Genomic DNA, 27530 nt, shown 5'->3' with positions numbered 1-27530 from the left:
GGGGGGGGGGGGGCTAGAAGCTGGAGAAGATGTTTTTATTTCATGCAGATTTTCTGAGCAATGAAAGAAAACTATGGCTTCCCCTCCCTTTTCTTATCTAGATTATTCCCCTTTCAGAAATCCAGGGGATGGAGGGAGTGTAGAGGCTAAGCTATTTTTTTAGTTGATAGCTTATTTATTTATTTATTTTAAGCTGAATAAACTCTGACTAGAGATGGGTCTTATTACCTGACAGTAATACGTAAAGTAAAAAAAGTATTTGTCAGTTAGAAATGCTTGGATCATAATCCTTTGAGACGTTACCATAATGTACTGCTGTAGTAATTTTTGCACCCGACCCTTTATATGAGAAACAGCATGCATATTTCAGTACAGCTCTCACAAACCACATGGTTTCAGTTTAATGTGACACTTTATTGATCACTGTAGGGTAATTATATTCACACCAGCCTGCACAGGAGAGGTCAGAGGTTAGCCATAGAGCAGCTGGTGGACTTTGCTTCAGCTGGATGCAGGCTGATAACAGGATTTGAAACTGAAGCATCTGTTTAAAAGACTGTCCCCATCACCATTTATCTCTTGTCCCTCACAAAAGCCAGACAAAGAAGGAAATTAAAAACTCACCGACTCCTCTTCCTGAATCATGTGGACCAGGCTGTCCAACACTGGAGCAAGGTTTCTAAGTCAGGCAGAATAAAGACAGGAAGAACATTTGAGGAAAATATTGGACAATCTTTGGGAAAACTGCATTACACACATTTATTTCCTATATACTCCATATTTTCCTAAACTTCTACATATGGTATCGAAAAATCTACAGAAAATACTCTTTCTAAATTGTTCTGTGCAATTCCATCTTGAATACAACATTTTGTAGATCTCTGGTCATCTTGATCCCCTCATTATGTACTTTGACTAACTATGTAGTGGACAACAACAGTTCTCAGGGAGGAAGACAGAGATCAGTGCCATGTGGCATTTGTAAGATCAAACCCAGCAATGTATTTGACTTTGACAGAAAAGCTGTAGTCAACAACAGACACACTAAACCACAACCAAACCAAACCAAACCCAACCCGGGCCAAATTATATGACAGTATCGAACAGAATATACAAAACAAAGGTATCTCTAGCAAAGTTATGCTATGTATAAATACAAAAACAAATACAGTTTGCACCCTTGCTATTGCCCTCCAAAACATGCCTCAGTTTTTTCCCCTTTTGGGGGAATTTTAGGCATCTTGTGTGTACTGTATTCTTACTTGGACTTGATATTGTTGAAGTTCTTGCCCAGAGACAGGTGCCTGATGGATCGGTTCTTGGCCAACCACACCAACAGGGTGGACAGATCGGAGTCCAGGCCTGGAGGTAGAGAAAATGTTTAGAAAAAATAAGGTTAACTGGTAACTTTATTTATTTATTTAACAAGAGGTTAGGGTTAGGATTGAAAAGTTATCTCACCGTTGTCAGAGATGTCTAGGCTGGAGATGTTTGGGATCTCTGCAATGCAACCTTCAAGGATCTGAGAACCTCCTGATCGCAACTGGGAAGACAGGGTAGCACATTTTAAACACACAGGCACACATCTAAACACACACACACACACACACACACACACACACAAACACCACAACACAACTACTGGAATAAGACAGCTTTGGAGAACACTCCACCATGACCGCAGCGGTTTGATAAAAACAAAAAACATCTGCATAGGTGAAACAAGCATTCAGTTTCAAAGCCCAGACAACTAGTAATCTATGACTAACTTAAAATGACTAACATGGTGATGGAAAATGACCATACAGTCAATGAAAATGACATGTAACGTCAAACAACACATATCATCCAGAATAGAAATATAGACCCCAGGAAGAATAAGATCAGCAGAAAATAAAGCATCTGCCAAAACACAAGTACATAAAAAATGAGGAGGAATGAGATGTTCATTTTTAAGAATGAGCACATTGATACTTACACAATGGCCAAGCTTACAGAAGCATTTGGGGGAGAGAACAGCAACTCAGACCCAAGCCAACAATTATCAGCAACAAAACACACAGATGGTTAATGATCATACTTCGGTTTTCACCAATGACACACACACACACACACACACACACACACACACACACACACACACATACATAGTTGCACAAACACACTCAACAAGAGTCTTATACACAGTCCTTATTTTGCATGCTGTCAGCCCACTCAAAGCACAGTTTTGGGCTGCCGACACCAAACGGTTCATTAAGACCTCGAAAAAGAATGGAACACATAATTTCCCCCGCAGCTTCAGTAGGGGAAGATTTGAATGGGAATTTACAATTGGATTTCCTGTGTAATTTTCATTCATGTGTTATCTTTAGCAATCCCATTGAATCTGCAGCAAGCTGTCTTTTTCTATTTGAGCAGGGGAGGAGATGAAGTCGAGGAGCCGGTGTGTGGGTGGGTGGGTGAGAGTTGTGATAAAACAGTTAGGGACAGAAACAAAGCCCCTTTCCATCCCCTCTCTTCATCTCTTCCCCTCCACCCCCACCTGCTTTCTGGCAAGTATTCCATTATACAGCCTCTTAACAGTTTCACTAGCCTGTCAAATGATTTTGGAGGGGATCCTATTAAGCTGATTGCACTGGATGAATGTTACCTCCAAACTATTAAAAATCTCACTCTCCAAACTTGAGCTGACGATGGCACTTACGCAAATGCTGCTGCTGATATGAAAGAAGAAAGGAATACAATTTAGAAAACAAAACCAATGCCACCCAAAAATCCACTGGTTGCAGTCTTTTGATAAATCAGGCTTTTACATTATTGTGCAGCATTGTGCTTTAACTGTGTTCCCTACTACCTTAGCATATGTTCCAGCATTTTCACCAGCATCCCTGTGCCTATGCATTTAATGTAACGACAGCTGTGGGATCAAGTTCTACTCTCCTCTGCAAAAACACGGTTGTCAGTGCAGTTAGTTATATATTCTTACCTCTTTATGCATCTGTAATGACTGTTAGGTGCTTCAGCTCTATGCTACATTAAGATTTGATTTCATCGCAGCACCAAGGAAATGATCCCTAATTAGCCATGCACAAATGCACAAATTGTAGAAGATATCCTGACTTGAAATAAAATGATTTCTGAGGGGAAATGAGTGTGCAGTGTGTCTCTGTCAGTCTTACCTCACAGCAGCTGAGGTCGAGAGACACTTCCTTCAGGTTGAGATTACTGGCCAAGCCAAGCAGGAGAGCTCTAAAAATATGTGCACAAAAAATGCAGTTAAAAAATAAAAAGAATTAAAAAAGAATTAAAGAATGAAATGATTTTAAAAAGGTATTTGGAGATAGAGAGCTGCAGCAGCTGTCCTCTAATGCAGCTCCTCACTGTGATATAGGCTGACAAGTTTGTTCTGACTGTACCTGAAAGTCTAAAAATGTACGGCTTTAAATGGTGATATGGGTAATAAAGGAAGATGAGAAACACACTGTAAAGTAACAGAGAATGTGGGGCAGAAGCTCTTCAGACACCTCAAATTTGAATGAATCGTTGTCTTACTTGAGGGCCTCTGGCGGCAGCTTAGTCCCTGACACGTTGATGGAGCTCAGAGACATGGCGCTGCTAAAGAAGTGCTTAAACGACGGAGGCACCTCTTTGCCTTTCCTACAGAAACAAAAGACAGCAGGACATAAAATAATGCCGGAAAGATACACCAATGACTTGAAATACAATTTGTCACCAAACCTTCAGACACTTTTAAGCTCTTTTGATCCAACACCATAAATGGTTCAGTGATGACCTGAGATCAGGCAAGCATTAAGCTTTTAGTACTCTTGCCATATCCTAAAAGCCTGTGACCCACTTTAGTTCTTATCTCCTCTTTAAGAAACCGTTTCAGCTCCACAAAACAAAGTCTTCAGAGAGGACTGCTCACCTCCTCCTTTTCCTTTCTTTCCTTCCACTTTAACTGCAAAATAAAATGTGATATTCCATCTTCCCCAATCTATCAGCTTTGCTGAAAGTTCAAACTCTTTTTAGCAGCTTTTAAAAACCCATTCTCTCATTGTGCTGTGTTTTTATTTTAATATATTTGTGTGTAGTTGAGAAACACTTAGTAATTGTGTGTTTTAAAAAGTGCCATTTAAATGAAGCTTTACTTACTACACTTATGTTCCTCCTCTCTCTCAGCTTTCCTCTGCTGATCTTCCCTCACACCCTCTGCCACCCCCATAATCGGCTGCCCTCTCCCCTAGAAACTCCCCTAGAGGCACAGTGCAACGAGATAATAAAGAGAACCAAAACTCCACCCGCTGCCCATCTGTTACACGCTCCCACACATACGCAGGCACTGAAAATTTAACACACTAAAATCATGCACATTTCCAAACCCGATCGACTCAAAATGTTATCATGTCTGTAATGGCACTTTGTAACCAGCAGGTGTCGCCCATCAAAATACAGAAGTAGTTTTTGACTAAAAGCAGCTACTTTAACAAGTCGGTCATTTCAGGGGAAATCTGACTCTTAGGGCAAAATGACACTTTGATGTAGACACATGATGGATGACAATGTACAGCAGATCCCATACCTCTTTCATATAAAAACAGGTCTGCGATGCAACTCAATATCAACACTGCATTTAGGCTCTGATTTTGCAAAAAGACGTAGGTGGCAGTTGGGGGTGCCTTTGGATATCATCTCAACCCTCAAGCTACAGCATCAAATTAATTTCTTTTCCTCTTTCACTGTTAGCACCACCCAGATGGCTCTTACCTGTGAGAGAAGATGCTCTTCGACACATTAAGAACAGAGAGGTATTCAACCGAGCCTCGCAGCAGAGCTGAGCAAACCTGGAACACACCATAACATCTGATCTGAAGTATTGTTTCATTTGTTATGCTTTATTTGGAAATGTACTTTAATAATCATTAATTTTTTAACGCTGCACCTCCCAACCCTAACTCTTCTTGCCATTTTGTGTATGACTCTGATAAAGAAGAACGCCTTGCATCTGTGTCGTGGGTTTAGAAGTGATTAAATGTATTTATATGTGGCTGTACGTGTGAGAGACAGAATATGATTTAGGAGCTGATCAATGTGTTCAGTGACAGGCTGACAGCTAGCTACATCTCAGAGTAATCAATAAGCTGTATTTGGCCCGCAGACCCACATCAATATATCACATACGGTATTCAGATCGTTTTACAAGCAGCGGACCACAGCACAGATTGAATGGGTGTGTAGAATTGGATTGGACATTCCCTGCAACACCGTAATCAACGGCTGGCACTTCATCTTACAATTTAGCGTAATGAGGGACCACTCTAATTGCATGTTTGTTTACAGAAAGTAAATCTCTTTCTGTAGGGCCTGTTTTTTGTGTGTTAAAGACATGTGTTGTGTGTTATCAATTATTATATTTTTCTTTACCCGATTATCTTTTATTAGGCAGGGTATCATATCCTCACCTGGTCCAATGAGCAATCGGTGTTGGAGAGGTCAAGGTTTGTCAGGTTGTTGCGTTGACCCAGGAAGTGGTAGAAATGCTAAATGTAAAGCAAAATATGACACACACTGTTACAACTGATAATATTCTAAAAAAAAAAATGCTAGCAGATTGATTAGCAGAATGCTTTCTCCTGCCAACTGCATGCAGCTTTTGTTAAAATTCAATGAGGGTCTTTATTTCATATTTTCAATTTTATTCTCCCACTATCACTTTCTTGCTCCAATTCATAGTTTTCCATCATTTCTGATTCCAAATCTTGTTATGTGCTAGAGTATTTCTTGGCAAGGTGCAGTAACATCCTGGTGTCTTGCCATCCCCATGAGGCTGCCAAGCAACCGGCGGGGACTCGAGTGAATAAGTTTACTTTAGAGGCTACTTGAGCTTTTTTAAGTCTTAGTGCTAAGCTAAGCTAAGCAGCTGCTAGCAGTAGCTTCATATTTACTGTACAGACATGAGACTGGTATTGAGGGACATGCTAACTGAATTATAATGGTCTGAAAATGCCCCCACTGCAGCACTGCCCTTCAATCAATTAGGTGTTAGTGCAACTAGCTCTTAAATGGATTAGTGTTTGTACCTGCATATCGTCTCCTCGGAAGACATTCCCTGAGAGGTCTAGATGGATCAGGCTGCTGGAGATGGACGGGTTGGCACTCAGTGACTGACAAAGGCTGTTCACCCCTACACACACACACACACACACACACACACACACACACACACACACACACACACACACACACACACACACACACACACACACACACACACACACACACACACACACACACACACACACACACACACACACACACACACACACACACACACACACACAATCAGCATTATCATTATAGTGACAGCATTATCACTACAGTCAAATCTCCACTTGAGGTTTTGACAGCATATTGAAGGAAATAGCAGAGGAAAGGAGTAGTAAGTGAAGACAGGAAAGAATGGATCAGGATGTACAGTGGTTGCATAGAAAGTCATGGTTGTGTAAATGTAATGTTACGTCTGTGACACACTATGTTAAGGACGGGGCATTCTTATTTCTATTATGCCACAAGAAAATATCTAAAAATAAAATGATTAAAACAATTATCAAAAGATAACGCTCATGAAATACTGCTCTAGTTCATATAATTTGAAACAAAGAAAATGTGTGTGCATGTCTGTCTTTGGATGCATAGATTACTGCTGCAGTGTGTGCATGATATTGACATATTCTCCATACAACCAGTGACTTGTGTCATGTCTTTCACATGGCTGACACGCTGAACTAGCAAATCAAGGTGTGATTGTTAAGTGAATGACTTGACAGAGCTAGAAAGCCGGGAAGAGATGAAAAAGAAAAATGAGGAAAAATGAGAGAAATAAACAGAAAAAAGATTTACTGTGACAACATTTTTAATCAAGATATTTGCAATGGTTGCAACTGTTTCAGCATATTCAAGTTACATTCAACTGGAATTCAAATTCAAAAAATCAAATGATGGATCTGGAACTGCTTTAGCTTCACTAAACAAGATCAGCTATTGAAAAGATAAAAATGCCCTCAGTCCTCTACATTTGCTCGGAGCATTGGGGGCTTTTGGGGTTTGGATTATGGATCAGGCTTTAGGCTAGACGAGCAGGGCTCAGTTTAAGCAGTGCAGCCCTCTCACTAACCCTACACTGTGAAATATGATAGCTCTTTATTGATTGCCTGAGAGCAGAGCATGTTTACAGAAGGTCCCTAAAGACAGAGCCTGGTGCGTTTACTTTGGGTGAGAACTAAATAGACACTTCACCTCCAAGTGATTGTTGACATCGGCGACATTTAATCTAGAAATTACGAATTAAGAATGGCTACAAATACCCCAGTATTTTTGCAGAAAAGCAAATTAGCTCCTTCATAGGATTTCATTAAAGGCCCATACTGCAGAAGGATTTTTCCATCATGCCAAAACCTCACAGCTCTACTGACTACAGAAAAGTGGTCCAGTAAGCAGGATGTATGCAAATAAAAACATTCATACTCTTTACAGATGTAAAGGGAACACTCACACATTATAAAAACATATTTTTCTTGCTCTCCCTCTCTTATTCACAGTATAAACAGTGCAATAATTAAGTGTCATTAGCAACACAGCACTAGGTGTGATCAGATTAGTGGAAAATGTAGATTGCACCTGAGGGGGAGACCATCAATTTAAACTCAAACTGTAAATTCATCTGATCACATTGCAATATACTGTATGTATTATTATTTCATCCATTTGTATTATCAATTTCAAAATTGCACATTTTTCCATTTATCACCCACCTGTTTTAGGAACTGTATACAAAGCCAGCCACATACCTTTGGGTGATAATGAGGTTTTGGAGAAGTTTAAATGCTTGAGCCCCATATGAAGTTTGGCAAACTGAGCACCCAGGGAGGAGATTCCTTTAGCCACAGAGAGGAAACAGTAAAGCAAAGCAAGACATAAAGCCAAAATGTCAAGAACAAATATGGTTTTGTTTTTTAGATACAACACATTCAACATACAGTATATCCTTGTGGTGAATTTTACCTAAGAAATAAGCCAGAAATCAGTAAACTCCATAAATCTGTTGTGTGTTTAAATGCAAGTGGTTGCATATTTGGTGGAATGTTTAATTAATGTTTTCTGGATAGATAGACTAGTTGGCCTAAGGATAGAAGTGATGGGATATTAAACCTGTTGCACTCACTGCACTGTAACAATGGAACCTTAACTGCCAATATTATCATACTCTATATTACTTTATATACTATGTGCTTCAGTATACAATGCATGAATGTCGCACATTTCAGATCTAGCAAGTGCAATCTAAATGTTTGAAACATTTCACTTTGGGTGAGTTACCTTTCATACCTGATAAAGAAGAGCTGTTTAGAAAGAACAAAGTACAGCAGAGAGTATAACAGACCAGAAATGAGTACATTAGACTACATTAGAGCAGATATCCTACCTCTGTCCTCCAGTGGGTTGTTGGCAAGATTTATGGTGGTGAGTCCTGAGCTGGGGTTGTGGGCCAGGGCAGCAGCTAGCTTCTGGGCAAAATCCCTGTAGAGTGTGAAAGGGCGCTCCGTTATGTGTGTGTGACCAATGTACGTGTGCAACCTATCAAAAAGCTTGGGTAAAAGAATATCATTTTCTTGCCATGGTAGAACAGCAGAGAACAATAAAAGTGCAGCATTACATTTTAATAAAAGTTTTTAAAAAATCATGCAACAGGGTCAAAGCTCTAAAAAAAACTTAACTGAGTTTCTAACACAAGATTTCTGCAAAAACTGTGTAGTATCCTTTGATTACACTTGAGTAATTTTCTCACACTTGACAAAGCTCTGTCAGTAGTACTCCTTATCCCTTAACTCCTAATGAAGTAACATGTAAAATTGGTGGGATGCCACTTTAATAGATTGTTTAGTCTCACGTTTTGAGTCCTGCGTTGTCCAGAACCAACTCTTCCAGTCGACTTGAGCGAGACACAACACGAAGGATCTGCTCACACACATCTGCAGACTAAAGACACACACATACATGTACACAACATTTTGCAGTGAGTATAATTTAAACAAGACCGAAACATCTGTAAATGTACATTTGTTGGTGCTTGATAAAACAGTGATAGTAAGTAAGTGATATGAAAAGTGAGAAATATAATGTTACATATTATGAGTTTCATGCTCACAGCAGTACAGTACATCTTAGCTCACTGATCCATTATTCAAAAACCTAAAAAATATACTAATTAACTGATCTAGCTCTGAGGCTTAAAAAGCACTTTTATCTAGAACAGCAAAGCCTGGATTGAAACATTACAATTCTTAGAAAGAAAAACCTAGAAATCTTTGGGGCACATGATTCCAGCAAGTGTTCTTGTGCAAAATGCTGCAAAGCTTCCCTGTAAAATTGATAAATTATGCTCATGAAAGCTTCACTGAAGAATATCAAAAAACAAAAACAAAAAAATCAGCTTACTAGCCTCTTCTGCTTAAAAAACCATTAATGCGTAACAAGGAGAAACTGGGTACAGCAGACTTTAGACACTTTAGAGGAAGAAAAGTTTTCACGCTTCTGTGATCTTCACACTGCAGCCAAGAGAGTCGTGGGAGTAAAGGCATTCATATATAGACATAATCAAAAATGTAACAGTTGGACGTCCGTGCCGTACCTGGATGTTCACTGAACCAGTTCACAGTGTGCTGAGTCATACACAAACATGCAGACAAACAAAAATCCTGTTTGCTTTACTGCAGTAATTCAAATATTTACACTATCTACACTAATTATCTGACATAACACAAACATTTTCCATTACAAAAAACAACTTTCCTGGACCATTGTTTGGTTGTTATTCATGGTAATTCATGCTATAAGGGCCTGCTTTTCTCAGCAAGCAGCCACAGTGTGGCCAAAACACTGGTGACTTTGTCCCACACTGTTATCTACAGTGTGGGGAAGAGAACAAGAGGAGGGAAGGAGAGAGGGGTAATGGAGAGACTACGAGAGGGAGAGATTGAAGAAAGAGACTGTTGTTCACATGTTTACTCTGTGAAACTATGACTATTACAGATGAGGAGTAATAATGATAGAGAGCAGCGAAGGGATGACACCACAGAAAAAGGAGATATGAGGGTAGTGAGGGATGAAATGGAGAAAAGGAGGTGGAGAGCAGAGATGACCATAGCATGCTGTAGCAGAGAGAGAGGGAGCATACAAAGGAGCCTGTATTCTCACAATCAAACTGTTGGGGACAGCACAGTGACACAGTCAGCATGTGCACTGCACCATTTACCATCTATTAAATAAGAGCCTTGTCATGCTGTGCTGCTCTGGCCCTATGTTCTGCTCAAATACCTCACACACAGTCACACGTGTGAACGCAAACACACGCTGTGTGATCATGAAGTAATCAGGAGGGCAAGTCCTCTTATCACTGCTGTCCCCTCCTCTTCTACTCCTCCTTTCTCATTTCTGGCTCAGCATCTTGATTAGAAAACAAGACAAACAGCCTGATTGAACTGAGGATGAGCAGCATAATCCCTCGCTGTGATAGCCAGCTATTTTTGTGTGTGTGTGTGTGTTTGTGTGTGTGTGTGTGTGTGTGTGAGTGAGAGAGAGAGAGAGAGAGAGAGAGAGCATTTCTGTGGACATGTGTGTGTTGTATTATCCAGCCCACTGCACTGAGAGATTCCTTATCTGTTTGAGTGAGATGCATGTGTGTTTAATGTACAGTGTCTCTCTCCATCTCACTTTTTTTTTTCTTGCTTTATGATCCACAGAAATGTATTTTAGATACTCATAGTGCAACTGTACACAGTCACACAGAAACAATAGTTCAGGCTCAGTGTTGCCCTTGAGTTGAACTTTCACATGCCAATAGATTTGGCACGAACATCAACTGACCTTCTGGTAGAAATTAAAGACTGCATTCTTCGAATCTAATCTGTCTTTCCTGATACATTCTGACACATTTCCTTAATTATTCGTTCTCTCACCCCTTCACTCGGTCCACTGACCTCTCCACTGGCCTTTATTCTTTCTGTCCTACTGCCCTGTTTGCTGTCATCACTCTCTCTTCCCTTCTTACATCTTCCCTTCTTACATCTACTGTTTCCATTGGCACAGGATAAAAAATAACTCAAAATCACAATGCAAAGTACATCCTTTCAATCCTTGATTCTCCATTATTACCATATAAACATTCACACAGATAAAACAATGGTAGAATTAGACTGAAGATTCCTTAAAAACAGCCAAAGAACTTTCTTCTGCATTAAACAGTGACCAAATACGCACACAAAATCAGCATCAAAGTCCAAAATATAAGAAGTGGTATCTATTGCAAACATCGCCAAAAGAACATTTAAATAAACAAGCACTGAAACCTTCCCAACACAGGAGCATTAGGGTCCTTTATAATACACACTAATCTGGGATAGAAAGGCCACACGTTCATGCACATGTCCCTCTGTGAGTATTTGAGCCTAAATATGCACATGGCAAAGTGAGGCGCAGGATTTTAAAAATCAATACAAAAGGAATTGTCTGTGACGGAGGCGTGAGATAATTGTTTGGACTGAGGAAGCTGCGTGTGGTAATTGGTGAGACTGAGCGAAGCCTTGAGATGTAGAGTTTGTAATTGAGTGCTGCAGGGGGGCAACAGCCTGAGACATTCAAGCCTTTGTCTCGTTAGGATTATGAGTCTTATCACACAAGAACATTGGACTGATCCTCAGTCAACAGACAGGAGGGGAAGATGGAGGCAACAAAGGGGGAACATTTCTGTACAGGCAGATACAGATAGATAGTAAGGCAAAGGTAGAGGGAGAGACATGTAGTGTAGTAATTGCATACAGAGATTTATACAACAGCACTCATAAGTTTATGAACCCATACCAAAGTTGACTAAAAAGACAAATAAAAAAATCATCTTTTTGAAATTGATGCCTTAGTTAATAGAATTGGGAAAAATTCAACCTTTAAGGACACCAATTTTCTTTGTGAATGAATAATGTAGCGTACAAAAATATGGATCCAGGAGACTATGTATCCTGATAAAGTTCCCTTGGCCTTGGAATTAAAATAACCCCCCCATCACCCTTTACTATTCTTAGAAACTGGCATGGTTATATTTCACTTACCTAATAGCTGGTTTGATTTGCATTGAGAGATGATTTTATGGAAAGTACCCCACGCCAGTCTCTAGTCATGGTGAAGTGTATGTAATGATGTCAGGCTATTTTAATTCCAAAGGCCAAAGGAAATTTCACAGGATGCATAGTCTCCTGGACCCATGAAATAACTGGCCTTTAATAATAAAAATCTGCCTGCCTCTTTGGGAATTTAACATATGGGTGTACTTACTTGTGCCCCCTGTATTTTAAGGAAGATCTAGTTATTTACAATACATTATTCATTCACAAAGAAATTTGGTTTCCTTAAAGGTTGACGTTTTTAAGATCAATTTCATAGTTTCATCAACATTTTCAAGTTCATAAACTTATGAGCACCACTGTATTTTTTCTGTGTATAGAAAGAGACAACAGGGATATGAGGATGACAAGCAATAATGATAGGCAACTTGCAAAATTTAGTCAGCTTTTCGATCAACTTGTAACAGTATCCATCAGCCAAGTTTCACTAAAACTAGATTTAGAAATGTTGACCTGTAATTACATGCCACTTTTAAAGGGCCATAACGCAGTAATTAAATTCAAACTTCTGTTTTTCATTGGAGTTGGGAGTACAGTATGCCAATTATCCTGTTATGCAGTAACCCTCTCATTCAATTATCAAAACTATCTTTAGACATTCAAGCAGTGTGGCTCTATGGATGGCAATGGCAGCCTGTTGGTTGGTCAACCTGTTAGTCCATCCCAGTCTGCCACTTTGGTAGTACTTTGGTTCAATAAATACCAGTAAAACTAATTACATTCCTATTATTATAAAATGTTAGCATGAAAACATGCTGAACTAAGACTGAGCAACATACTTTCTAGTACCAGCTAAACATGAGCATTTTAGCATTATCACTGTGAGCTTGTTAGCATGACAATGTTAGCCTTTAGCTCAAGGCACAGCTGGGTCTAAATACAGAATCACAGAGCTGTTAGGATGTCTGTAGCCTCTTTCCCTTGTTTACACAGTGATTCCCTACATTTTGGACGAATCACCTGGTGTTTGTGACAGCTTATCAATTGAGATATGGTATTTGACAGATGGACGGATAGAGGCTGACAGCTCTCATAGCACTCATAGCTTTTCATAGCACAGGGGGGAAAAAATAAACAAATACAGTAACAGACAGAGCAGAAACGCCCAGCGCAGTAGTAGTGCAATAGGGAAGTGAAATAGTAGTAGAAATAGAGAACAAACCGACAGGCAGGTACACAGGGAGACTCCTACTCTGAGATGGGATTAAATCTGCATTATTTAGCAATGTTTTGGCAATGCACTAACACTGTGATACTGTTTATTCAACATAGTGATGCACAAACCAAGGGGTCATGGTTAGTGAGCAAATGATGTGCATTTTGAGAAAGAGGGGTACTAACCAGTTTATAGTCCTTAATGGAGAGCTTCGTAAACCACAGGTTAAACTCCAGGACTGCTATTATCGCCACCAGATCCCTGAGGAGGAACAGACAGGAAGGAAAGAAAAGGTCTTAGCTCCTAGCATATATTGTTCTTCATCAGTTCCACCTTAATTTAGTGATGACTTCAACAAATTTCTACATGAAAATTAAATCATGTCACACCTGCAATACCTCTTTAAACTTTTTTTACTCTATTACTTTTCTGTGCCAACTCTCACCTGTTCTCCAGATGGCTGAAGTCCTGCAAGTTGAGTTCTCTGGTGTCTTGTGTCAAATAGATGGTGTCAACATCCTGGAAAGTAAACAATTTACCAAATTGTGTGTTAACAAACTGTCAACGAAAATGTTAAATGTGTTCATGTTATCATGTCATGTCATGTTATCAAAAAAAACACATCACCACATGTTCTTACGTTTTGCTTGTTTCTACATCGATCTACAGTATATGACTCATCAAATGCACAGAGCAGTTATTTGGATTATTGGATGTTATTTTAGACACGAAAGAGCAAAACTATTGAAAAAAGAGAAATATAAAGACAGAAGTGAAACTGGTACAATATTCATACACTGTTGTGGCTATCCTATGTATCAAATGGCTTTATGCTGTTTTATGTCACCCAGCCAACAGCGTTGAAGCACATTTGAACCAGGATATGTCAATGCTGTGCCACTGCACAAAAGAATGTAATTAATACTGACCCACTGCACCTCTTCTTTGTAAGGCAGACCCAACCAGTCACAAACACATCTGTACATCTGAGAAAATCCACCTAGAGAGAGAGACACATGGACAGACAGAGAGACAGAACACAACACAAAAATAAAAAGTACAGAAAACTTTGTTAAGACCAAGGTTTTTTTATAATCAGGAATGATAATTGCTTTAATTCACCCATGTACAACTATACTGTAAACTCACTGTATAACTGACTACACAAACCCCACGCACACACGTCATTTAAGGAACAAGATAAAGTTGCACACAGTATTTATGGTAGAGTTATAGATTCCTACCACAGGGTCCAGGCTCAGCAGGCTTGTTGTTTTCCCACAGAGTCTGTAGAGAGGTTAGCCTGTCTGGAGGCTCCATGCAGAGTTTCTTCATCACTTTACTGAGAAGAGAAGACAGATTCAAACATCATTTAGTCATCTTATTTCTAAATTTCCTAAATATTGTAGCTGGTGAATGTTCAAAAGCCTATAATAATCTAAAAAAAATTCTAAAACAAGCAGCTCCAGGCTACCTTCTTACTGCCTTACCTGTTGATGGACAGTTTGAAAGCAGGAAGTTGCTGAGTAGCTACTGATGAGTACTACAATAGTAATTAGGAATTATTGTAAAACTAAAAAATGTAAGCATTGAAGCCTTAAATCAGCTGCAGCTCAAACATACAAACATCAGCCTCTCTGTCAAGTCAATGATGTTTTCCTGTTTACAAGATGATGTTATAAATGTTCATGGTTTTACATCTGTGATCATTTCTGCATTTTTATTCATGCTTCCTGTTCTCAACTAAAGATATGGTAACACTTATATAAATTTACACATATTCACTATTAACTAGTTGCTTATGAGTTTGCATATTAGTAGCATACTGGCTTTTAAATAATCAGAATATAGGGAGGTCTTTTGACACTTATTAACCCACACAGGTTGCCTGTTCTAAAGTTAACTCCTCTTTACACTTGGGAAATGTTGTTGATTTTGACACTGGCTGTCATGAGATCAAATTGTGTCATTAATGTTTCCCTTGCCTCCAACTACAGTGTTACCATTTTGACTTTTTATTAAGATGTCATTAAATGTTTAAAGAAGCTTGACAACAAGCAATACAGTACGAGGTAAATTATGGAGTGATTGACAGGTAGTTTTACTTCTTGCCAGTGTTGGGGAGAACAGATTACATGTACCAGCGTCACATGTTAAGAATACAAATTTTGAATAACTGTATTCCGGTACAGTTACATGACGATATTTCTCTGTTTCTGGAGTTTTTTCACGGTATAATTAAAATTATGGTAACTCCATGCATTTGCCAGAAGACCCAATATTAAAACAATTTGATAGAATCAACCACACCAACTTTTAAAGATCAAGCCAAAGTGTGTGTCTGGTTAAACTCTGGGTGCTGGAAACATTTTCCCTCATTCTTTTAAAGTCTAACAAATACATCGGCTGCAACATAACATGCACAATTAAAGTGCATATGCACACATAAAAGGCAGCAGGAATTGATAATGGGAAAATACTGTGAGATGAATTAACTATATCTTTATTAGGATGGATTAAAATCTCTTAACACGACTAGTTTATTTAAAAGAATCCACAAAAAAACACATAACGTGTTATGTTGTCCACAATCACAAACCCATAGAGGTGGAACTCACCTAGGTGGTAGACCTGGACATATCCTCAGCAGACAGTTTCCTATGTGAGCGACCACGTCATTGACCTCCTCTGTAGAGAGCAGCTTCAGGGAAAAAGAGCCACGCTCGTACTCTATGAACAACTAAAAGGACACATCGTTATGTAGTGATGCACAACAGCATGCATGGTTTCACCTAATCCTGCTTCAACCACAGTTATACTTATTTAGATGATAAAAAGAGAGTTAGTCACCAGTCATTCTTTACTTTAGTCCATCCACTGAGTGATTATGGTTTTGACAAATAAAAACCTACTATATAAGAATAGTTAATTGGCAGTGAATGGTTTCAAGATTAAAGCATTATGTGTGAATATTTGTATGTTTTTATCTAACTCTGTTGTGCTACATTTCATATTCCACTTTTCTGCCCGTCTACACCACTGAATCTACCCAGCTATAAAATCATTTACAAGAATGAAATCAACACATCAATCTACTGTTGGCCCTCAACCACATCTGCGTCCACATCTTTGTCCTAAGTAGAAGTAAAGATTTAATGAGATTGACCAACACTGGCTAACCACTTCAGTACTCAACGCAATTATGCAAATATTTATGTAAAACGATACATGCCTCCTCTATAGGCCAAAAATTAACATAATCCTTGCTGATACTTATTAAATGTGGGAGACCATCCGTCAAGATATTTTAAATATTAGGGCTGACATCTCTGGAGATGAGTGGTAGAGAGGTTCAGCTGCAGGACAAGTGTGGTTAGTAACAGATTATCATATTTTGTAGGTAAATCCTGCTGACTGACAGCTGGCCAGCATTGGCCAAAATGAAAGCTCTTTCCAGATGGGAAACAACATGTGACTGTTGGTAAAGTACATTTTAAAGGAATAGCTTGACATTTTGAAAACATACATTGAACTTTCTTGCTGAGATAACTGAGAAGATTGATACCACTCCCGTGGCTGTGTCCTAAGTGGGGAGCTGGGGTTAGCTGGTGGTTAGCTTAGCATAAAGACTGGGAATAGGGTGAAAAGCTAAGCTGGATCTGTCCACAGTTAACAAATATGCCAAGCTAAAGTTATTAACAAAAACATTATCCCTTTAATCTGCACACTAACAAAAATTATCAAGATGATAGTTTGTGGTTTTAGATGCTGCTTGAACCTAGAAACAAGCCGTTTCACCTGATTCCAGTCTTTACGCTAAGCTACGCTAGTTTCATCCTGGCTCTACATACTTAATGCAGAGACATGAGAATGTTATGGATTTCTGACTAACTCTCAGCAAGAAAGCGAATACGTGTATTCTTCAAAATGAGGAACTATTACCTTTAATATTTTGTGTACTCACAGTGAGCTGGACACTGTTCTGGTGATAGGTACTGTACCTGTGTAGGCTTGTTACAAGCAATCCCCTGGATCTCCAGATAATTAAAGGAGTGTTCCACCTAAAAAAAAAGAGCAAGTGAATCTACATAAAAATACTTCTACTGTGTCGGATATAGGCAGACAGCTATATTCAAGGGCTATCTGCACTACTGTTTATTACAGGACATATCTTATGTTGCCACATGCTTACTAGACTACTTTGATAAATTGTCTGCTACGAACAACATTAACAAGATGTACATTTTAAGACAAGTAACGATGATACTCTACTAAACATTTTTAAAACTTAATTATCAGAGAAAGGAAGGCTGTGTTTATATTCAAGTGTGCATGTGGGTGCAAATATTTTATTACACCCACATGCACATTCCTTAATGAATGAATGTGTGTGTGGCATCCACGTTATTGTGTGAGAACATAGAGCATGTACAGTATACCGTGTACCATTTCAGTTTCTGTGATAGCAACTGTGCCTAATAATAACAACAACAGTCTACAGTAGTGTAGTGACTGTCGAACAAATTTTACTAAAATTAATAGGTAGGGATGCAGTCATTTCTTTTGTCTTCCTACTTCCCTGACTCACACATTTACATGTTTTTTCTGCACCGCACTAGACCCATTTTAGGGTTTAAATGAAACCTTTTGATGAAAAAAATGGGGGGATGAGATACAGTTAACTGTTCATTTTCATGTTCATTTGCAAGGTTTTTTATTTTTTATTTTAAGTGTTCACACACTTCCTGAACTGTATGAGTTTAGAAGGAGTTGATTTCAGCTTTGACAGAAAATGGAAAGTGAATTGAAAAAGGCCTCCTCCTCATTTCTCCATTCACATCCAAAAGACAGGCTTTTCAAAACAAGTCTGGCTAAAGACAAACCAGAACAGTCTTACAGCCACATTATCTATTTCTGTTTCAAGACAACACTACAGAAAACAAAGGCTACAAAGAAAAAGCAGCAGCCTGCCTTTCCATGCCTAAAAAGGACAGGAAAAGATTATCCTTTAATGTGAGAGGGGGGAACCCAAGGAATACAAATGGCTACTACTGTGTATTGAGCACACAGTTTTCCTGCAATCCCTCTCGTTCTCTCAAACACAGGCATACATAGAGTACAGTGCCTGAGGGCAGGCCAGGGAGTGAGGCCAGACTATTCCAGGTGGGCTCTGTGTTCCTGAGGCTTGGCTCAGAGATGAGAGAGGGAAAGGATGAGCAGACTATCTGTCTAACAGTCTGTCTACTGTCTGACTACAGTTTCAGTGTGTGGTTACTCACTCATGTTTAGTGTACAACCACAAAAATCATTCCTCATATAAACATGCATACACATATGCCATTACATTACATATGCCACATACAGCCAGTAAATGGCATAGCATACTGAATTGAATGCCAGCCAATAATAAGTGAGCTGATAAATATGAGCTCTAGCCAATGGCAATACCTCATGCTGGGAAGTGTAGGGAGGAACCAAAAGCCAGCGTGACTGCATCGTTCAGTCATTCGTTTACTGACCGTCTGTCGCTTTAGCCACTCTCCTCTACTTTTCATTAATGTGTTCATGCAGAGCATGGTTTTATGTACAGGGATTGGTTTAAGGTTAGAGATTGTAAACAATAGGAAGCTGTTGGAGTGAGCAGCAGCATACGAGGAAATCTTTGATTTTTAAGTGTGTCTGTAAGCAAGGCTTACTGTCAACCTGCTACGTGGTTATGTTAACTCCAGTTCTCTATAAGATAGTTCGCATTATGTATGTTATGTATATGGGTATCTAAACAATTAAGGAGGTATACTTAAGTGTGATCTTTAGTTTCATGAACTCAAACACTTCTGACATAAAACAACAAGCAAATATAAACTGAAACAAGAGGCTACAGAAAAAAAGAGGCCTAAGGGAGAGCAATGGATGAAAGTGTGTTTGTATGTGAGAGAGCATGTTTGGGAGGAGATACTGACAGACTGTAAGGCCCTGCGGCGTCTCACGAGGAGCCAAACCATCAAGCAGAGGCATACACAAAGAAAAACCCACTGAGAAGAACCTAAGAGAGCTAGGGGGATTTCAACTGCTACTGGTAGAAGAAAGATACACAGTAAAGTGTTTAACTGGGGGTGCAAAACATTTACTTAATTATGAAGGCCTTGGGCTCAGAAGAGCATTGCCCCCCTCCTATTGATTGTTCTCTTGTGTGTTTAAGGTGCATCTTTGGGATTCATATAGAGATACATGTTTATTATGATAAATGAAACACAGCGCCAACAATAAATTCAGATGGCCAGAAGCATACATCACCAACAAACACTGTCTCAGCTTTGATTCAACAAGGACAGATTTTAGCAAAAAAGTGAATCTACAGGGATGTAAACAGTCAACAGAACATGTGTTGGAACAGTGAGCTGAGACTAATCTTCATTTGCAGTTGACTCATCTCTACTGTAATATAGATTTCACATCAACAAAATCAATACAAAGAGAAACACTGTACCAGTCAGCTTTTTTTTTTTTTTTTTTAATGGAGTTTGCTGGCAAGATCCATCTTTCAAAAATGACAGCATGCGGCACTTGCAATACTGTTAGCACTGTAAAAAACTAAACCAAATAAAAAATATCCTTAAGTCAGTCTTAATAAAGTGGGCAATAACCATATTATTTAAAAGTTTTTGAACATCTGGGAATGTTAATATTAAACTTGGATTGGACTAATTGGAATTTCAGTTGCGTGACTTAAAATTAAGAATTAGCAGGGGGTAAGCCCTACGCAAAACGACACCGACGGGTCTCACATCATCCAATGGACTGTTGCCGGAAGGTGAGGAGCGACGGGCGCTGGCAGCATGGAGGGGCGCTGTTCATCTGCATGTATGCCTACTGCCTGCACTGCAGTTAAATAGCCAGAAGTTGTAAAGTTTCAATAAAGTCAGAGAACTCACATAAGAACATAGTAGTCTACATGTTTTTGGGAACTTCATCAAACACAAAAAACAAGCAGGCAAGAAACCAAACAGCGCCACACCTACATGTGCTCCCCCTGGCACACACACAACAAACTGCGCTACCCATCTGTGAATATACACTCATAATAGATCATGTTGATGCATAACAAATAATGGTGGATTACTGTTGCTTATTGCATGGCTGAATTTTTGGGTACTGCATTATGTGATTAACAACAGCGAAGTATTCAAATAACAATGTGGGCGTCAATTACCATGGCAACGGTCAAAGCATTCAGGTCAGCCACATTGAGAGATTTATTGGCAGTCAATATATTATTCCATTTTCAAAAACCGATTAATCTCTTAAAACGTAAATCAAGCAAAAATGGCAAACAGCTTCTCATATGACAGGATTAGGCCTACTGCTTTTTTTTACATCTTTGTAAAAAAAGATCTTTCAGTTTGTGGATTTTCGGATGCAGAAAAGCTATTTCAATCATCACTTTTGGTTCTTGGAATTTGTGATGGGCATTTTCACTACTAAAAATTACCTGCAGATCAATTGAGAATGAAAATAATTCTTAGTTGCAGAGAGTTCCTTGAGAAAAAAACAAACACTGTTTGCTTTTAAGATAAAATCTATTAGATAAAAAATGATTTAAGAGATTGCAGGTTATCCCTGATGACCTTTGGCACATCGATGAGTGGAGGAAAAAAAAAACAGATAAATAAAGGGAGAGACAGGGATAAAGAAAGAAGGAAATAATCCGGATTGTTGGAAAAGAAGTAGAGGATGAGAGTGAGTAAGCTGAACAAATGGCTTAAAGGAAAGTGGGAGAGGAGAGCACAGCGTACCCTGTGGTTGTAATCTGGCTAAGAAGAGACAGAGGAGAAGGGGATAGAGGTTTTCTGAAAGCCAGAAGAGGAAGGATTCTGCTTCCAGTGTGGAAAACAAGAACAAGACAAGACAGACAGACCTACTTCATGCCTTATCACCTATGTCTAAAATAATGCACCTTACAAGAGTTTCGTGCTTCCACAAAATAAAATTCACAAGACCACCCTCAGAAAGTTTCAGAACTTCTCTGGAAAGTTGCAGCAAGACATTTTTCATTGATTAAAACAACAAGAGTAACATCTAAAGTAGGGAAGATAAAGTACAACGGAGAGGGGTAAAGAGAAGAAAACCAAGAAAAAGAGAGTGGAAACAAAGAGACAGAGACAGACGGAGACATACAGTAGAAGGGAGGAGGGTTCTTCATAAAGCAGGTGTCCCTCCAGGTCAGAAGAGAGCACACAGATAGAAAACAGATGCAGAGCAGCTACATAAACAGATCCTTAACCTGCAGCTCATAACACTGGAAACATGACGTCATGTGAAACAGGGCCAGCTTGAACGCTCTTTTTGGCCTCTTGCAACCCCAGTAAACCAATGAATCAGTTTTCAAACAACCAATCAATCCCCTAACCTGTCCCTGGTGGCATCTTATTGACTGGAAAGCATACAGCCATTTAAAGGGCAACTATAAAGTGTTTCCTGGACCTGGTACAAGAGATGATGTTATGTTGTCTTGTTACTCAGGGAAACTACTGGGCAGTTACTTCTTTCCTACTACATGAAACATAGGTCCAGATACTGAAGGAAAAACAATGGTTTGCAATCTTTCTCCATATGGGCTACAATTTATTGTACAAATATTGGCCTTCATCAATCTGTGCTTTGGCTTGTGTGTGTAGTCTGATAATGGGTTGTTGTGACGTTTTCTAACAACTGCTGCTGCTACTACTGAACACACCTGTTCAAGGTCAAGAATTAACTTTAAAACTGAACTTTAAACCTTAAAATGCTCGGAGAAAAATGTATATTTGAATATCTGCATTTGCATGGCAACTGAGCAACACCTATGCTGTTGAAGATCCTGCAATATGATCAAATCCTCTTATACAGCTACAAAAAGGTACTTGAGGTAAGGCCAGTGTGTCAACTGCTTTTTCAAAACACAAAAACAAACTTTGAAACTCTTAAAGCAAAGTGATTTGTAAACTAACCACCGCAAAACCTTTATGTACAGAGACTCCTACAAACAGGCATTTCTTTGTGCGCATGCTTTGATAACTTTCCCCCAGTTTTATATCCACTTGTCCAAGTTCAGGAGATAGTCCAGTCCTAAACTGGGCCTGTGTATGAATGCTAGCAGGCCAGACCCGACCAGTGGGTCACAACACAGAAGCTTAAGTCGGATGTTTAATATTGACGGGGACAATAGTAATGCTGCTGCTGCTAGTAGTAGCTGCTGCAATGCTGTTTTCATGTGGCAGAGGTGACAATGATGCTGGCAAAGATGATGACAGATCTTTCATTGCTGGTGATGGTGCTAACAGTTGCCATATGTGCTGCATTATGGCACTGCTGTTCCAAGTTAAAAAGAAACAGGCATGTCCACCAACTCCAATATAACCAGGCACACACAGACCCACCACTACTTAAGCCTTAATCCACTCCACTCTGCAGTACATACACACAAACCAACTGGGATAGAAAAAGTGCTGAGTTGGGTAAATTTGTCAAAGAGGGCACAAAAATGTATAGTATTTTTAATTAGTGAAACCTGATTAAACCTAAACAATACGAGGATCAAACACATTCTGCCATGTTTTAGTGTGACCACCATTTTTACTAAATCTACTGTTTTTTTAAAAACCTTTCATTTGACACTGACATAATGAGGAGATGACAGGTCTTCAACATAACAGTGGCATGTGTTGGGGTAGTAGTATGTTTTCTTAAGGATTTTCTGACCCTGTACACATTAGTGATAAAAGCAAAGAAATATTTTGCATTATTTGCTAACCTAATAAAGTAGGATTGCCTGGTATAAGGAAAATATCTAATTGCGATTATTTTTGATTGATATTGTGATTGCAATATGATTCACGATATTGGAGGGAATGATTGTCTTTGTATCATTTTTCTCATTTTCATTGAACATTATTAACATTGAAAGAATTCTCAGAATTATAGTTTGATTTTAACAAGGATCTGTACCAAACAAAGTCTTTTTTTCTTTAGTCTGTAGGATATGATTTGTAGACCAGGACATTTTTGCAGCACCACAATACTTACTCACAATGGTTTGACACATATTTTGGCATTAACAAATACTGCGCCCCCTAGCGATTTGGACATTGCACTAGTCCATATTGCAATTTCAATACAAATTGTGCAGCCCTATTTAAAAGTGGTATAATGGATTTCATTGTCGTTCTTGGAAAATATGTAAATTCCATTGTAGCTGTTGCTCTTACCTTTGTGGGAATGCGTGCAGTCAGGAGGTAGGCTCGGTGAGACGCAAGGGCCTGAGAGAGAGAGAGAGAGAGAGAGAGAGAGAGAGAGAGAGAGAGAGAGAGAGAGAGAAAACAGAGAGAATAAGCTGTAAATATACACTCAGACCTACAACAAGGGAATGTCAATGAGCACAGAGAGCTCGCCTGTTGACTTATTGAAGATATTGAGATGAAAAGGCTTGTGACTCTAAAACATCTCAGGCAGTATGGAAAGAGAAAAAAACGTTAGGAGACGGATTCTTCTCTACATGAAAACAAACATTTAAACAGACAGTGACTTTACAGAAGTACCCGCTTTTAACCAGCACAACCCACTGAGATTCGTATTACATATATCCGAGAAGCCTTAATTTGTATCGGACCACCTCTGGTCTGCTATTTGAGGCCATTATAGGTCAGTGTGTGTGTTCCTTTTTCGTTTCTGCCTGCATAGGAAGCTGGAAAGCGATGGCAGCTATTCAGAGCACATGGCGATGACTAAGCTTATGAAAGAAAAAAAATGTCAGTGCTGCATACATTGAACAATCCAAACCCATGAGTCTGTTGTAGTCTTTTATCATATTACATTGGTGCATATTGTCCAAACATTGAAAACTTCTGTGGTGAAAAGGTTTGGTGTACCAAAGAGGATTATCATAGAACACCATAAATACTTTAACAAAGTAAAGAAGGTCAACACATTGAAAAACTAAAACGTCAACATCTTATAGAAATTGATGTGATGAAGTGGAAATGATGTTAAAGTCATGAGGAAGAACATTACCCAAGGCTTTTATATTAGCCTTAATGATACCAACTGTACAGAGTGTGCTATTTTTACCTTCATGTGCCATCACACTGGATTTTCTTCTGTCAAATGAAATCATAATACAACCAATCCTGACCTTTAAAACAATGAAACTGTCATCTATCTTCTTAACAAAAAACACTCTGATTGGTAAGCAAAGGCATGCACAATGTGGTGGCATCATCATAGCTGAAACCTCATGACCCTGGTAACTAAATGTCCTTTGTCTTTCCGTTCACTCTTCACTGACATCATTCCGTTCACTCTTTACTGACAGCAAGGAATAGCTGGAATAAAACTGTAATGGCACAAACTGTCTAAACACCAACTTTACGGCTCCAAAGATGAGCTACGTAGTATTTTTATTTTATTTTTATTTTTTTATGTTTCAACATAAAAATGAAGGGTATCAGACTCAAAGGAAGATATGTCAGTGGATATAAGGGAATACAAGGATAAAAATGAAGAAAGACAGAAAAAGGACGCTGCGTTTAGAGTAGATGAAACATGCAAAACGGGACGGGTAGGGATGCAACTGAGAAACTGAAAGCAGGGAGAGGTGAGGGAGCAGAAAGATCGATCAGAAGTGAGAGAAAACCAAAGAGAAGGTTTGAAAGCAGCAGAGAAAATAATAGTAAAACTAGAACTGCAAGTAGTTGCAACGGGTCCAAGCCTCCCAACGCAAGTCGTCCCGACGCCAGTCAGCATCGGCAAACCGCGGAGCTCGCAAAAGAGGAACCCGAAGCGTAACGCAGGGAGGCAATCATCAACAAATATCGAGAGGCGTGAGCCGCAGGGTCGGCGGTACCTTTGCGGTGCAAACATCCCAGAGCCCTAAGGGATTGTCAACAATCTCTGGTCAGTCTGGTTTCATTTTCTATAAAAGCTTGTAAAACTCCAACCTTGTTGTCCATAGTCACTCTATGAACATTATTTTTTTCAGGACAAACTGGGCCATTAGAATATTTGTGCTGCACTGTTGTCACTTGAAAGTTAAAAAAGGTCCAAGGACCATAAAAACAAATGAATAAAAATAAAAAGGAACATGAATCTCACAGATATATATTGATATCACACACACAGCAATCCCACTAGAGCATTTGTGTTGCCTAAAACAGTTCTACCTACTGTATTTGGAGTCATCCAGTGCAAAAATAAACCTTGTAAGGGATAGGAAGACAACAAAGACATCAGCAGAACGGGGCCTGTTATCTTTTAGCTCCAAAAGACAGTATGTTTCTATTAGTTGTATTATTAAGTTACAGAGTTATGACTTAGAAGTGCCATTTCGGGTCATTCACGACACACTCGATCTCAGAAGGGGTAAAATGGCCCAAAAATGGTATAAGTTGATTTTAACGCTCCTAATGGCCTACCTTTACCAAATTTGTACAGAGCCTCCAAGTAGCATGCCAAACGATCGTCACAGGTTTGGTGTTGATAGCATTTAGTGTGGCAGAGATATTGCAATTGCAAATTTCCCATTTAAATGCAAGCGTGAATATATGGTTTTTAAATTTCCAATGTACAGTTCGGGAGTTATGGGCCAAATGCGTTTTTTATGCTATACCGGAAGTGGGTCCATTTTTGCGTCTGAGGTCTTCTGCTGAGTTTCAGACCAGTCCTGAAAATGGCACAACGCCACCATGTACGGTTTAGGCTGCAGCGGGAGTTTTACGCGGAGGAGAATAATGGAAAAGGAAAAGTAAAAACCTAGAAAACCAATAGGGTTCCACAGCCTTGCTGTGTGAACCGCGTAGCGCCTTGCTGCTACAACGGTCCACGCACCCGCGGTCTTGGACCCCTAACAAATGAGGGAAGGGAAAGCACAGCAGAAAAAAACAAGACCCAGACAAACAAAGACTGGCATGGGGGCAGGGAGGGAAAGGAAGATGAAAAAGAGGTAAAAAGAGAAAACAAAATTAAGTAAAAGTCTTTAAACTGTCCCAATCTTTTTCAAAGATGTAAAAGATGACAGTGTGTCCCTTCCCTCATGTGGATCAGCTCTACAGGCAGGCTCTGTGTGGTTTGATGTGATGGAGACAGACAGGCAGGACAGTGTGGCCAAAGATAACCTCTCCTAAAGAGCACCAGTCACCACTGCTGCCATCAACTCTCCCTCTCTCTTGGGCTTGGTGTCGTTTCTGTAGCAGCACCTCTTATTGACATACTGAACTATGTGCGTGCAGATATGCTGGTGATGGAATTGCCTAGTTTCATTTTAAGGTTTGGCCGTTACTTATGATATCATTGTACCAGTTGATGTCATCCGAGTTATTTTGGACCAACACTAGAGGCTGAAAGTCAGGATATCTCAACCCTTGTTGCACAGATTTTTACATTTACATTTCGTTGTCTCTTGCAACTCCACTGATTTTATGAAAGTGCAACAATGAAAATGGCAGTTGTGACCCTTTAAAAGCGGTATTATCATTATCTGACTTTCAATGACGTGTGCTGTACGTAACAAGATTATCAAAACTAGGCTCAATTGAAACTCTGTTCAAACCTTTGAAACTACATTTCAAAACTGGAATTTTCCTTTAATAACATTTGCACTGCAGTCTTAAATGCAGAGCAACAGCAAAACAGTGGTCAGTCTAGTAAAATATGGACTTTAGCAGTCTGTATGATCTTAGAAGTGAAAAAAAGTGTGTTTGTGTCTGACAGCATGACATTGTGATTTTATCAAAAGAATGCTACACATCAGTGGGTTTTTAGGAGCTGAATAGCTACAGCTGCAGTCACAAACAGTAAGAACCTGCTGACTCTGAGTGGAGGGGAGGCACCAATTGACCCCTGAGGCTTCATCTTTTCGGTCCATTCTAGAGAGGGTTGTAAATCATACAATACTTAGATAATCCACCAAAGCATGGAAGGAAACTTGTATGACTTCCTGACAATATAAAAAAAACTGGACAGTTTTGAGCAGTTTTGAACATACACTGATTCATGTTGGATTTCCCTTTTGTTAGTCATCCTTCTTCCGTCGATGCATGACTGACCCACTGCACTCTACAGGCTCTCTCCATCTGCTCTTTTGAGTGGACAAAGCCATAACACCCCCTGTT

General features: G+C 39.3%; 1 protein-coding gene and 1 long non-coding RNA gene across 9 annotated transcripts in view; one reads left to right on the top strand and one right to left on the bottom strand.

Annotated features, from left to right (window-relative positions):
- LOC117945715 (F-actin-uncapping protein LRRC16A-like) overlaps positions 1 to 27530 on the bottom strand; it is a 67030-nt gene that overhangs the window by 16740 nt on the left and 22760 nt on the right. For 6 of the 8 annotated variants that reach the window (XM_034873367.1, XM_034873368.1, XM_034873369.1 and 3 more), the window contains exons 3-21: positions 23634 to 23684; positions 17391 to 17450; positions 16008 to 16129; positions 14634 to 14731; positions 14319 to 14389; positions 13835 to 13908; positions 13575 to 13650; positions 8948 to 9036; positions 8483 to 8577; positions 7848 to 7934; positions 6081 to 6184; positions 5463 to 5540; positions 4768 to 4844; positions 3553 to 3657; positions 3180 to 3249; positions 1979 to 1990; positions 1462 to 1543; positions 1263 to 1362; positions 625 to 679 (exon numbers count right to left, since the gene is read on the bottom strand). In XM_034873367.1, the coding sequence (XP_034729258.1) occupies positions 625 to 679; positions 1263 to 1362; positions 1462 to 1543; positions 1979 to 1990; positions 3180 to 3249; positions 3553 to 3657; positions 4768 to 4844; positions 5463 to 5540; positions 6081 to 6184; positions 7848 to 7934; positions 8483 to 8577; positions 8948 to 9036; positions 13575 to 13650; positions 13835 to 13908; positions 14319 to 14389; positions 14634 to 14731; positions 16008 to 16129; positions 17391 to 17450; positions 23634 to 23684 (1506 nt within the window). The remainder of the gene's footprint in view (positions 1 to 624; positions 680 to 1262; positions 1363 to 1461; positions 1544 to 1978; positions 1991 to 3179; positions 3250 to 3552; positions 3658 to 4767; positions 4845 to 5462; positions 5541 to 6080; positions 6185 to 7847; positions 7935 to 8482; positions 8578 to 8947; positions 9037 to 13574; positions 13651 to 13834; positions 13909 to 14318; positions 14390 to 14633; positions 14732 to 16007; positions 16130 to 17390; positions 17451 to 23633; positions 23685 to 27530) is intronic. The other 2 variants (XM_034873370.1, XM_034873372.1) reach the window with 1 other exon arrangement.
- The window catches only part of LOC117945757, a 23665-nt gene continuing 4242 nt past the window's right edge, over positions 8108 to 27530 (top strand). The window contains exons 1-2 of the long non-coding RNA XR_004656888.1: positions 8108 to 8119; positions 20993 to 20999. This is a non-coding gene — a long non-coding RNA (uncharacterized LOC117945757). The remainder of the gene's footprint in view (positions 8120 to 20992; positions 21000 to 27530) is intronic.

This window comes from Etheostoma cragini, chromosome 6 (assembly GCF_013103735.1).
Source record: "Etheostoma cragini isolate CJK2018 chromosome 6, CSU_Ecrag_1.0, whole genome shotgun sequence".
Classification (NCBI taxonomy): Eukaryota; Metazoa; Chordata; class Actinopteri; order Perciformes; family Percidae; genus Etheostoma; species Etheostoma cragini.
The sequence above is the reverse complement of the archived record's forward strand: the minus strand, read 5'-3'. Positions and strand labels throughout refer to the sequence as shown.